The 13,592-nt window shown below is 49.5% G+C and overlaps 1 protein-coding gene across 9 annotated transcripts in view; it reads right to left on the reverse strand.

Annotated features, from left to right (window-relative positions):
• Positions 1-13,592, reverse strand: part of DIP2C (disco interacting protein 2 homolog C) — a 436,795-nt gene that overhangs the window by 99,884 nt on the left and 323,319 nt on the right. For all 9 annotated transcript variants that reach the window (XR_010146752.1, XM_016962526.4, XM_016962527.4 and 6 more), the window contains 3 exons: positions 9,541-9,634; positions 9,038-9,157; positions 7,704-7,818 (listed from right to left, as the gene is read on the reverse strand). Coding sequence is in view for 8 of the 9 variants with exons in the window: in XM_016962526.4 (XP_016818015.1) it covers positions 7,704-7,818; positions 9,038-9,157; positions 9,541-9,634 (329 nt within the window). In the remaining variant the exon portion in view is untranslated. The remainder of the gene's footprint in view (positions 1-7,703; positions 7,819-9,037; positions 9,158-9,540; positions 9,635-13,592) is intronic.

Raw genomic sequence — 13,592 nt, forward strand, 5'->3', positions numbered from 1 at the left:
AGTTGTTTAGAATAGAGCTGGGCACCTCCTCTCTCTCTCTCTTGCTCGCTCAATCTCTCACCATGTGACATGCAGGCTCCCACTTTGCCTTCTGCCATGATCATAAGCTTCCTGAGGCCTCACCAGGAGCTGAGCAGATGCTGGAGCCATGCTTCTCTTAGAGCCTGCAGAACTGTGAGCCAAAATAAACCTCTTTTCCTTATAGATTACCCAGTCTCACACACTCCTTTATAACAATGCAAACACACCAACAAAAAGGAGAAAAGCAGGCCAGACCATGCAATGTGGCCTCACGAGGAATGTACACTATGGCTTCCATTGAACCATTTGCACCACTGACTTGTCATAGCATTTCCAGCCTCTGGAAAACATTCCATAAGCCTTGCCTGCATAACACCTTGAAGCAGCAACTCCTATAAATTTCATGAACACATCTGCCGTTTACTACTCCTGACCACAAGCAGAGCCGGGCCAGGCTTGGGACATTCACACAAAACAAACACATCAAGTAGTGAACAAGCCTCACAGCCTCCAGTTCTAGGGCTTAACAGAGAGCCACACTGCACCTGCACAGCTTCAGTGCCGCTCATCATTTGCTGAATCCCTTAAGCAAGTGAGTCAACAAGGTCTTTCATTTTTTTATCTTATACGGGCGATCTCCAATGTAGTAATTCTCAGCTTAGCAACAACAGCACATTTGGAGAACAAAGAGTTAAGCTGCAGGCCCCTCCTCCCCAGCAATCTTTACACAGCATTTCTATGCAACGGACCACACACAAAACACGCCTGTAGTCATGTAACGGCGGTAACATTTGTTGAATTCTTACTATGTACCAGATGTGCTTTCAAGCTCTGTGTGTGTATGAACCCACTCAATGCTCACACGGACCTCTGACGTGCCTACTGCTGTGATTCTCATCTACAGACGAGGAATCCTCAAGGTGAAGCCCTGCCCACATGACAAAGCAGGCGCGAGAGCAGTGAGATGGGGACCCAGGCCGACCTCGGCCTCCGACAGAGCCGGCACAGAGAAGGACCCAGGCCCACCTCGGCCCCCGACGGAGCCGGCACAGAGAAGGACCCAGGCCCACCTCGGCCCCCGACGGAGCCGGCACAGAGAAGGACCCAGGCCCACCTCGGCCCCCGATGGAGCCGGCACAGAGCAAGAATGAGGTGGTACTCATCCTACACACGACGTTCCCCGTGCTGGCGTCGAAGCACCTGCACAACGTTGCTTCTTTGGGAACACGCATTCGGGTTCCAGACAAAATGGGAAGTTACCGGGAAGCCTGTTTGAGAGTGGGGGGTGGAGGGGAGGGGGTCTTCCCTTCTGAACTGGCAGCCAGAACCCCGATGAAGTGTCTTTTTTTTTTTTTTTAAACAGGGCAGCTGCTCTGGTCTTGAATCACCATTCACCGCCAAAGGTTTTTCTTTTACATGGACGTAAATCAGCCCTGATGAAGGTGCCGGGGCAGCCACACAACGCACACAGAACACAGAACATCTCCTCTGCTTTCTTTCCTCTCTGGGCCACTCTTTTTCACAGCAGCAGAATGAACTAATAAATTCGTAGTACTGGTAAAAATGCCCTTTAAAGGACAGGAGCAGTTAAGCTTGTGAACTCATTTTAGCAGAAATAATATTTTCAGGAAACACGCACCACGAGGGGAAATTCAGTGAAAAATGTGCATATACCTTTTTTGATGTTTAGTGTGACACAGACTTTCAAAAACACAACAGATAACTGAGATTGCGACTTTTAATAGGAAAAGATACAATGTAAAAGCAGCCAATATATTAAGTTATGAGTTGATTTAATGTAATATTCTTCCTTTTCTCTAACAGGAGCAATGCATGCCCACTAAAAACAGCCCATTTTACAAGCTGCACAGCATGGAAAGTGAGCTGCCCATCTTTACTGCCTCACCCACCCTGTGCAGTGCAGCTTTTTTTTTTTTTTTGCACTGAATATACTATTTACAGATACTTAACTTTTTGTTACCAAAAACGGGATCACACTATATAAACTTTTTTACAAACTCTTTCTCATAAGCCTTGGCCACCTTTCTATTTCCAGGGGAGGTTATGGGCTGGAACTGGGGGGGGGACCCCGTGGGGAGGCCCCTCCTCTGCCTCTTCCTGCTGCACCTCGTTTGCCAAAACAAACTTCTCATCATCTAATTCACCACAAAACAGAACACACTGTAAAACGCACGTGGTTGGGTGAAATTAAACAGGAAACTTGGTTTGCTATTAAATGCTACCTAACTCTCATGCTCTGGTTCACGTGATTTTCATCTCGAAACTACTCTGTAGTTAGAGAATTGCAAAATTTTATCCCTCTTTTTAGATAAAATGACACAGTTTATCTTGCGTTCTCTTACATGCGGGATTATGGAACTCTGGGTCTGACTTTTCTGAGCAGTGGGAAGTGCTCACTTTGGATCCACTTTGGCTCAGGGTTGTGCTGACGTTTTCTCCGCTGTCACTCATCCAGGCACCATCAGCACCCAGTGGGCATCAGACAGCACCCTTCTCCCTGCAGACACGTCTTCTTTGATTTTTCTCCCAGCTAACTTCTAGCTTGAATACTTTCAAAAACTGGAAGAGGGTTGTGGTGACAAGGGGGTATTTTATCTTTTCTGGAATTATTGTTTCATTGTTTTATATGATTTTTGCCTTTTCATTACTAAAATATCAGGGTATCCAAATAGTACTTTGTAGTTACAAAGCTAAAAATTATGTTTTTCAGTTCAATAAACATTTCACAACGTAGCTTTAAGAAAATCAAGTCTATCATCTACATTCTAGAGATGATAACAGAGTCAGATGGCAGGAGATTTAGGGGATACATGTAGCCAGTAAACAGTTTCCTGGTTTTCGCCTTGCAATTTGTCCTTTAAAAAATGTCTGATGAGTTTACGCACCACGAGCCCCTATTTCCCCAATATTTTTCTACTCTAAAACTAACATCGGGAGAAAAGAAAACACAAAATATAACAGGACAGTGACAGTTTTAAAGAGAAGAAAATACTTTAAATGCCTAGGTGAAAATACAGTTCACATACCAAGACTGAGCAGACTTCACTAGAGAACGTGATTTCCTGCCACCACTTGGCTGACACACATGAACACAAAGGTGAAAACAGACACACATGAAGGCACACACATCAATACAAACATGAAGACAGGCATACACAGGTGAAGACAGACATGAAGGCATGCATGCATGAACAGCCATGCATAAAGACACGTGAACAGAGACATGCCTAGACACAGACATGCATACATGTGAACACAGACATGCATAAAGACACGTGAACACACATGCATAAAGACAAATGTGAACACATGCAGACACGTGAACACAAACATGCACAGACATGTGAACGCAGACATGCATAGACACACATGAACAGACATGCATAAAGACACACATGAACAGATATACCTAGGCACACATGAACAGACATGCATACACACATGAACAGACATGCATAAAGACACATGTGAACACATATGCCTAGACACCTGAACACAGACATGCCTAGACACCCATGGACATGCATAAAGACACAAATGAACAGACATGCACAGACATGTGAACAGACATGCACAGACACGTGAACACAGACATGCCTAGACACACGTGAACACAGACATGCCTGAGGACAGGCGCGTCGCCAGCCCTTGTCCCTTCAAAGTCTCCAACTCATGTTTTTAAAGACTCTCAACCTCCCTACAATGAGTGCTGGTCATTCTTTTTTGGAGACTGGCCTTTCTGTGAGGGGAGAACCGATGGCATAAGCTCCGGCAGTGACCTGCCTGCAGCGCTGGGCAACCTGACAGAGGGCACAGCACCTGCGGCCCAGGCGCCAGCCTGCTCCCACATACCCATCGCCAGGGCTGCTGCTGGCTCCCGAGTGCCACGCCCCCCGCCCCCCCCCCACAACCCCTGACGGCTGCTGCTGGCTTCTGGACGCCCTGCCCCCCTACCCCACCCCAACCCCTTCCCCATCACTAGGGCTGCTGCTGCTCCCGGAAGTGCCCGTGCATCCTGCGTATTTATCAAGTGGGACACTGGAGGTTCCATTGATCCTGTGAGCCCCAGAACTTTCTGACATGCTCTGTTTTGCATGACAGACATTCTATGTTGCTTGCAAGAGTGATATGAAGATACTCTACAGCCAGTGGGCCGTGGGCACCCCTGTCAGACCTGGGGCTCTTGAAGGCCCTGGACCTCGACGCCTGGAAGACTGACTCATAAGCCCAGATGTCCACGCTTGGCCCTGCTGGCACCTGCAGCCACTGGGTGGCTTTCTTGTGAGTGCCTCAGCTTCTGATTTATCTACTTTTTTGTTTTTTTTTTTTTTTTTGCAGAAGAGAATCACTAAGTGATACATATTCCAGAGAGGGCCAAAATTCTACAAATAGTAAGCAAATGCATCTGCAATTTTATTTGCATTCTACTGCAGATAATCGTTATCCTTTTTAAATTAAGTGGACTGAAAGCCAAGCAACCAACCAGCTGCAACTCAGCACCTGGAAGTTCAGTCTCTGCTTTGATACCAGGAGCAGGGGCTGTCCCTGGAAGATGGTTAACACGCAGAAGAGGCTGTCCCTGGAAGATGGTTAACGTGCAGAAGAGGCTGTCCCTGGAAGACGGTTAACACGCAGAAGAGGCTGTCCCTGGAAGACGGTTAACGTGCAGAAGAGGCTGTCCCTGGAAGATGGTTAACGTGCAGAAGAGGCTGTCCCTGGAAGATGGTTAACACGCAGAAGAGGCTGTCCCTGGAAGATGGTTAACGTGCAGAAGAGGCTGTCCCTGGAAGATGGTTAACACGCAGAAGAGGCTGTCCCTGGAAGATGGTTAACACGCAGAAGAGGCTGTCCCTGGATGATGGTTAACACGTAGAAGAGGCTGTCCCTGGATGATGGTTAACACGCAGAAGAGGCTGTCCCTGGAAGATGGTTAACGTGCAGAAGAGGCTGTCCCTGGAAGATGGTTAACGTGCAGAAGAGGCTGTCCCTGGATGATGGTTAACGCGTAGAAGAAGCTGTCCCTGGAAGATGGTTAACGTGCAGAAGGGGCTGTCCCTGGAAGATGGTTAACACGCAGAAGAGGCTGTCCCTGGATGATGGTTAACGTGCAGAAGGGGCTGTCCCTGGAAGATGGTTAACACGCAGAAGAGGCTGTCCCTGGAAGATGGTTAACGTGCAGAAGGGGCTGTCCCTGGAAGATGGTTAACGTGCAGAAGAGGCTGTCCCTGGATGATGGTTAACACGTAGAAGAGGCTGTCCCTGGATGATGGTTAACGTGCAGAAGGGGCTGTCCCTGGAAGATGGTTAACACGCAGAAGAGGCTGTCCCTGGAAGATGGTTAACGTGCAGAAGGGGCTGTCCCTGGAAGATGGTTAACACGCAGAAGAGGCTGTCCCTGGAAGATGGTTAACACGCAGAAGAGGCTGTCCCTGGAAGATGGTTAACGTGCAGAAGAGGCTGTCCCTGGAAGATGGTTAACGTGCAGAAGAGGCTGTCCCTGGATGATGGTTAACACGCAGGACACAAATGCTTAGATCACAACATAGAGGAAACGGCCATCCTCGAACCCATCCAAACAGGCATAATCCGTCCTCTACAGACCCTTCTCTGCAACAAAACAGGGGAATGTAGCAGCCGAACACTTGTTTTTCTTCTTTAAAAAACATAAGGAGTAAATAAAATGAGATCGCTGTACTGCCTCCCACATTGGACGTGACGACATTTAAGAAGGCATTCATTCTGTTCTCATGCCAAAACCTACAGGGAAGCCTTGCCAGACCTCACTTAATACAGCTTTATGGAATGTACGAAAGCCGTTTTTCACTTAATAACCTGGCCTCTGACCGCTCCTACGTCGGAAATTCACCTCAAGTCTTAAGACAGAATACACTTGAGTTCACAGACACTGGCTCATTTTCCAAAAACACGCACCTATCCCAACCTTTCTGTGGCACACAACTGAAACCCCCGCACAGAGGGAAGTTTCCCTTCTGTTCACACATTCAGAAAACAATGCAGAGAGGGATGTGTTGGTGGAAATGCAAGTACGAGTGCTGCTTTCATCAAATTTATTCAAAAGTAACTTAAACATCAGGGTAACGAAAGGTACAGGTTCTAAGGACCAGCATTGGCTTCTCTCCTAAAGATTTTCACCACTGAGATAGAGTTGCTGCCTAATTCATCTCAGGAAATTAGGGAGTCCAAGTGCAATGGCCAATTATACAGATTATTCTTTCTTACAGCATCAGCACTGAACGGTTTAAATATGCATCATATGCATGATAACGACATAAAAAGACAGTCTTGATGAGACTGAGTGATGGAGGGGCAGGGAGAACCGGTACGGGGACACTGCAGGCTGCTTCTAGTCTTCAGGACACTGTCGTTTCTAACTCAACCTGGAATGCTAAAATTGTACCTTTAATCCTTTTTGGTCCTTCAATTTGTTGAGCCCAATCACGCCAATCAGAAAAGTGGCATACCAGAGAAGACCACTGAAGCCAGCTCCAGGGAGGTAGCTCTGGAGAGGGGCTGCTGTAACCCATGGTGGGCCATGTCCAGAGACCACTCCTCCAGACACTGCACAGGAGCAGGCCGCAGCCGACCTGACGTACGTGCCCACGTGCACCACCGGGCGAGACAGTGGGAGGGAGACACGTCCTGCTCTTGTTATTTCTGTCTGTGTCCTGGTCAATGCCTGCCCTTCCACAGTTCTGCCTGCAATAATTTAAAAACCACACACTGCTCTGGGAAGCCTGTTGCAAGCAGGTCTCCTGCACTTAGTTTACACTCCAGAGCTCACCCCACAGGAATGGAATGGCCCTTCTCTTCCCCACCACTGGGAGTATTGCCGTGGACATGCTGCCCCAAGAGCCCCACACCACACCTCCTCTCTCTTGCCACACCTTCCCTCTGGACCAGCCTTGGATGGGCCGGTGACAGCCGACACAACTTCTCTGCAGGAGCCTGTTCTCCTACAACAGCATATTTAGGCCGTCAGTGGCACCTACGTTGACCAAGGAAAATGAAAACAAAACCCCAAACCCACAGACGGCTCCACTTAGGTAAAATGTCAAGTGTGTGCGTATCACACAGGAAGAGGTTTGGGCTTTACTTCTGGTGTATGACATGAGATTGTCAGAGCAAAGTGTACTCTGAATTTACCTACTTTAAATTTCACTTTCATTCACTCAAAAAATATGTATTAGGCATCAACTATACACCAGAGACAGACAATGAAAAAATAAATATACCAGTAAATCCCACAGCACATGGAAGTCAGTAACACTGCAAGAAAAGCAGGCTGATGAAAACAGACCCTATCCCACCCCAGAAGAAACCAGAGATTGGTACACGCACATGGAAATTGGAGTAAATTCCAAGGACACAGTATTACGATTCCATGCGCCTCTAGACAGTTCCACTCATTAAGGAATTACCGTGAAACTGCAGAGAGCGATAAATGTTTTTTAATGAATGAATCTAGGCTGTTCAAAAGAATCTGTTCCAGCACATAAAGACAGAAATAAACTCATCTTGAAAGGTTAGGTCTCGTTTTCACCCTCACCCTCAGCATCGACTGTTCGGATTTCCTGATCTCCCTTCGCTGCTGAATTAGGACTGTCTCTAGGTTATCTACATAAATCAACATGACCCAGTACCTCCGGATGGCCACAGTGAGGGCCTCTGGCGAGCTGGCACAAGGACAGATGACCTCCTGTCGAAGGCCTTTACTTTGGAAGACATTGAGAAATGCATCGCAAGAAGAAATAGACCCTAGAGTGAAAGAGGGACAATGATCAGAGAGCTGAAGCACTGTGATTGATTACAAAATCCCATCATAGAAAATACTTCCGAAGGTGGGATTCAGGCACAAGTGGATCTAGGCAGCATGGAAAAATATTTAATACAATTTATTATTTATGTTACACTGGAAGTGGTTATTCTCAAACAGAACTCAAGAATTTAAAGAATGCAACCTCCACATTTATGACACCTTTTCTGACAGATGAACTTACTTTAGTAACTTTTCTGAGACTTGTTCCACCATTCTCAGTACAGAAGTTCCAAGACAGGGGTAAATCTAAACCAAATGAAGAAAACTTTCCTCTCTATTAATTTAAATGATGAGGTCGAGGCACAATTATCAAGAACATATCAGCTAAACTGTCTCCAAATATAGATATACTTTTCTTTATGCAAGATGTATTGTTTTGTACTTATAGGTTAAAACCAATTGTTCATTAAATTAGCTCAGGATTTATGAAATTTTATAAGTGAAGACTGTTTATAAAACCTGTTTATGAGTCTGCTTTTGTATATAAGGCATTAAAGGAGTTTATGCTGCTTTAGTTTACAAACATAAACATTGCACGTTTCATAAATGTGGTCAGATACCTTTAATTTCACTTTGCTTCTAAAGCTTTATGTACTTTTTTCACGAAAGCATGCTAGCTAGGTTCTTGTTTCAGTTGGCTGAAATATTTCTCAAGGTGTATTTATAGTATTCTGTGGAGCTGCTAATTTACTTTATCTGGGTATTTTTGTTACAGTATGTGATAACGGAATTACATTTAAAACGACAAATTAATTTACTGATCAAGAAAACTACTATACACCAAAAAGTACTAGCAGTCAAGTATTTCTTGAGTATTTCCTTATTACCTGCTTAGGGCTTACTTCACTTCATCCTCATGAAAATGTATGACTTAAGCACCATTTTACAGCTGGGGAAACAGGGTCAGCAAAGGACCTTTCTCTACAGAATCAAGACATCCTCTGCATCCCAGGGCTGTGGAGTCTACAAATGCCTGTCCTTATTATGCCATCGTACCTCTTGGCCCGAGTGAGTGATTACTGTTTGGTGATTTTAAGACAACTTCTTTACTAAGATAAGGATTAGAAAAAGAAAAATCAAAGTGCAAAGAATGAAACCTGGAAAAAAAAAAAAAGACTCCACAGCCTGCCTGCCTCGCGAGATCACACGCTCACTTACAGGGGTTCGCGCCGTCCGCCACTATCAGCATTCGCAGAGAGGAGAGGTTGATGTCTCTCTGATCTCTGTGTGCTACTAATGCCCAATGCATATCCCTGGATTTCACACACGCCACTTTTGCTAAAAAGAAAAATAGAAATAAGTCAACATGTGCCACCGTCAGATCGTCCCCTATTGCAAAAGAGAGATCATTGTGAGTAGTGGGGAAGGGTGAAGAATCACTGGTCACACAGCCCCCACGAACTTTTTTTTTTTTTGTGATCTTGGCTCACCGCAACCTCCTTCTCCTGGGTTTAAGATTTCTCCTGCCTCAACCTCCCGAGTAGCTGGGATTATAGGCATGCGCCACCAGGCCTGGCTAATTTTTGTATTATTAGTAGAAACGGGGTTTCTCCATATTGGCCCGGGTGGTCTGGAACTCCTGACCTCAGGTGATCCACCTGCTTTGGCCTCCTAAAGTGCTGGGATTACAGGTGTGAGCCACTGCGCCCAGCGAGACCCACCTTTGTACTGGCAGACCTTCTGGATCCAGGAGAGAGGGTTCACCTTCATCAGCGAGTACGGGATGCTGATCACATGCATCATGTTCATGACGCTCTGCAATCAACAAAGGAACACGCAGGGTGAGCATGGAGGGGCACGCAGAGGAGCAGCTCTCAGCCAGTGGCACGGACACTAGGCCGCACAGGGGCAGGGGGAGCTCTCAGGGAGCGCTGCAGACACCATGTGCACAGGCCCCTGGAGGCTCCTTAGGATAGGGCTGGCAGGGATGGCAAGTACAGAGGAGCATAGTAGAGGAGCAGCTCTCAGTGAGTGCCATGGACACCAGACTGCACAGGCCCCCAGGGAAGGAGGAGAAGAAGCAGCTCTCATGGAGCACCGTGGACACCAGGCTGCAAGGGCCCGGAGGAGCAGCAGCTCTCAGGGAGCGCCGCGGACACCAGGCTGCACGGGCCGGGAGGAGAAGCAGTTCTCAGGGAGCACCACAGACACCAGGCTGCACGGGACCCAAGGATCAGCAGCTCTCAGGGAGCGCCGTGGACACCGGGCTGTACAGGCCTGGAGGAGGAGCGGTCGCACAGGACCCTGGAAGCTCCTCAGGGTGGGGATGGCGGGGATGGCTGGTCTGCATGAATGTGACATGGTAGGGTCTGGGTGTAATCCTTTAAAACATGTCCATGAAAAGCGACTTCCCAAGGTCTCCCTCGAACTCCACTGCTTTCCCTAAACTACTCCTGACAGAATTAAATAATTTAAGTCCAAATCTTTTTAAGATGAAACCTTTGGTGAAACAGATCGTCATTTTCAACAGCCTTTCGTAACCTCAAAGCCTAATTCTTCCCAGTGTGTTATGCTAACTTTTATTCCACAGAACCCATCTTGAGAACCGCACGCTGCTCTGAATGGCAGGGGCAGGAGAAGCTCGGATTCTGGGCTCTGGCCGGGCCTTGCTGCGGCAGATTACGACTTCTGACAAAAATAAACTGGGAAACGCTGGCTAGTACCTGCACACTGCTGCACACAGAGGCTGGGACTCACACCTACAGGGGCGGCAGGAACACACCTGCCTCACACCGCAGCAGTCAGACCAGGCACCACCTGGCAGGCTGGGATTCTTGCAGTCTTGTAGGCTACGGGGTGGGGGCAGACGAGAGGGCAGAGACCCCTCTGCCACTGGCTCGATTTGGGAAGCTCCAGATGAAAGCGAAAAAGCATGTGCCTTCCCTCCCCAGAGCTCTGCCGACTCCCCCCCACTCTGTGCTGGCGGAGGTAAGGGTGTCTTAAAAGATGCTGCTGCCTGCTCAGAGACCTCGCTTTAGATGTGACAGTGGAGAGACTCGCACCTGCCAGGGCTGCCAGCTGTACCCCGGAGCACAGAGCAGGCAGGCTGGCACCACCAGCGGGAGCTCCTCAGAGAGGCGGCCCCGCGACGAGGCCTCGAAAGCAGGGCTGTGTGGACAACGTCACAGCCGGAAACTTGGGTGTTCTAATAACGAGAGTGACTAACAGCACCAGTGATGTAGCTGTCTGTTCTTTAGGACCTGATCATTGAATCACATGCGTGAAACGTGTACGTGGAGTGGGTGCTTCAACTTTAGACCACAGAATTCTCACACCAGCCACGTCAAATAGGATCGTCGTTCCATTCACAGACAGAAAAACTGAGGTTTGGATTTGAGAAGGGACTTGGACGCACGTGTGACATGCCTGAGTCACAAAGCTAAAAAAGTAAAGGCTGAGACACAAGCCCAGGTCCTCCAATCCCAAAGCCAGGGCTCCCACCGCACCAGCACACAATGGTGCTGGGACCACACTGCTCCATCCTATCCCAGGTCCTCCAATCCCAAAGCAGGGGCTCCCACTGCACCAGCACACGACGGTGCTGGGAACACGCTGCTCCATCTTACCCCCTAACAGCATCCAGACTTGAGAGACGACCCGTGTGTATCACGGAAAGAAGCCAGCCGGGCTTCTCTGCAGCCACAGATATTTGCTCTAGGAAATGCTTGCCAGCTCCTCTTCACATGAATTCTGGTTCGCCCAGAAACGGCGAATACAGGAATTCCTGTATTCATATGCCCATCACTCACGTGACAACTACTAGAATTTTCTACCTCCAAAAGGTAAGAAGCTTCAGCATAAGAAATTATTCAAAAGAAAAATGAGTGAAAATTACCACATATGAAACAGATGGGGGGAGCATCTAAGCAGTCATGCTCCACGTAGCTTTTAAGGGCCAAGCCCACCTTAAACAAATAACAAGGCTACTTCGCCACGAGAAGTGCCCAAGCCCGGCACGTCATCCAGGGCACTCGTGACTGTGAGACAGTCGTTTCCCTACAACACACACAGACTGCCATCCTCAAGGGCAAATCTGGAAACTACTTTCCCCCGCAGAGTAACACAATAGCAGGCCCCACCGACTCAACAAACAACAGAAACATCCAGCTAACCAGATGTACGGGACAGTAGCCCACACACGAACCAACCTTTGACATTATTCTAAGATACTGAATGCCAAAAGTGCGGGAAGAAAGATAATGATCTCCACGTGAGCCCTGGAAGGCTGTTTTCGGCAGCTGTAACCTCAATCCACGTGTCCAAGACCCTCACACCAGTGGCTGCTGACACAACTGGCTTTGTGGTGCAGTTGTGAACCACGTTAGTGGACAACCTCGGTCTTCTAACAGTGACGATTTTCTGCTTCACAGTGTGGCAGGAAGCAGCTTGCACAAGTGAAACGTAGGCAAATCTAGGCATTTGTATTCCTACACCCAGCACACTCCTGTGTGGACAGGCAGGGTGAGCAGAGGGACTCCTGTGTGGACAGGCAGTGCGGGGGGCGGGGGGGGGGGCGCGACTCCTGTGTGGACAGACAGTGTGGGAAGGGGACTCCTGCGTGGACAGTGAGGGGAGGGGACTCCTGTGTGGACAGACAGTGTGGGGAGGGGACTCCTGTGTGGACAGACAGTGTGGGGTGGGGGGACTCCTGTGTGGACAGACAGTGTGGGGGGGGGACTCCTGTGTGGACAGACAGTGAGGGGAGGGGGACTCCTGTGTGGACAGGCAGTGCGGGGTGGGAGGGGGACTCCTGTGTGGACAGACAGTGAGGGGAGGGGACTCCTGTGTGGACAGGCAGGGTGGGGAGGGGACTCCTGTGTGGACAGACAGTGTGGGGAGGGGACTCCTGTGTGGACAGGCAGGGTGGGGAGGGGACTCCTGTGTGGACAGTGTGGAGAGGCGACTCCTGCATGGACAGGCAGGGTAGGGAGGGGACTCCTGTGTGGACAGACAGTGTGGAGAGGCGACTCCTGTGTGGACAGGCAGGGCGGGGTGGGGAGCGACTCCTGTGTGGACAGGCAGGGCGGGGTGGGGACTCCTGTGTGGACAGACAGTGTGGGGAGGGGACTCCTGTGTGGACAGACAGTGTGGGGAGGGGACTCCTGTGTGGACAGACAGTGTGGGGTGGGGGGACTCCTGTGTGGACAGGCAGGGCGGGGTGGGGGGCGACTCCTGCATGGACAGGCAGGGTGGGAGGGGGACTCCTGTGCGGACAGACAGTGAGGAGAGGGGGACTCCTGTGTGGACAGACAGTGTGGGGTGGGAGGGGGACTCCTGTGTGGACAGACAGTGTGGGGAGGGGACTCCTGTGTGGACAGACAGTGAGGAGAGGGGGACTCCTGTGTGGACAGACAGTGTGGGGTGGGAGGGGGACTCCTGTGTGGACAGACAGTGTGGGGAGGGGGACTCCTGTGTGGACAGGCAGTGTGGGGAGGGGACTCCTGTGTGGACAGACAGTGTGGGGAGGGGACTCCTGTGTGGACAGGCAGTGAGGGGAGGGGGACTCCTGTGTGGACAGACAGTGAGGGGAGGGGACTCCTGTGTGGACAGACAGTGTGGGGAGGGGGACTCCTGTGTGGACAGGCAGTGAGGGGAGGGGACTCCTGTGAGGACAGGCAGTGAGGGGAGGGGACTCCTGTGTGGACAGGCAGGGCGGGAGGGGGACTCCTGTGTGGACAGTGTGGGGAGGGGACTCCTGTGTGGACAGACAGTG

This window comes from Pan troglodytes, chromosome 8 (assembly GCF_028858775.2).
Source record: "Pan troglodytes isolate AG18354 chromosome 8, NHGRI_mPanTro3-v2.0_pri, whole genome shotgun sequence".
Classification (NCBI taxonomy): Eukaryota; Metazoa; Chordata; class Mammalia; order Primates; family Hominidae; genus Pan; species Pan troglodytes.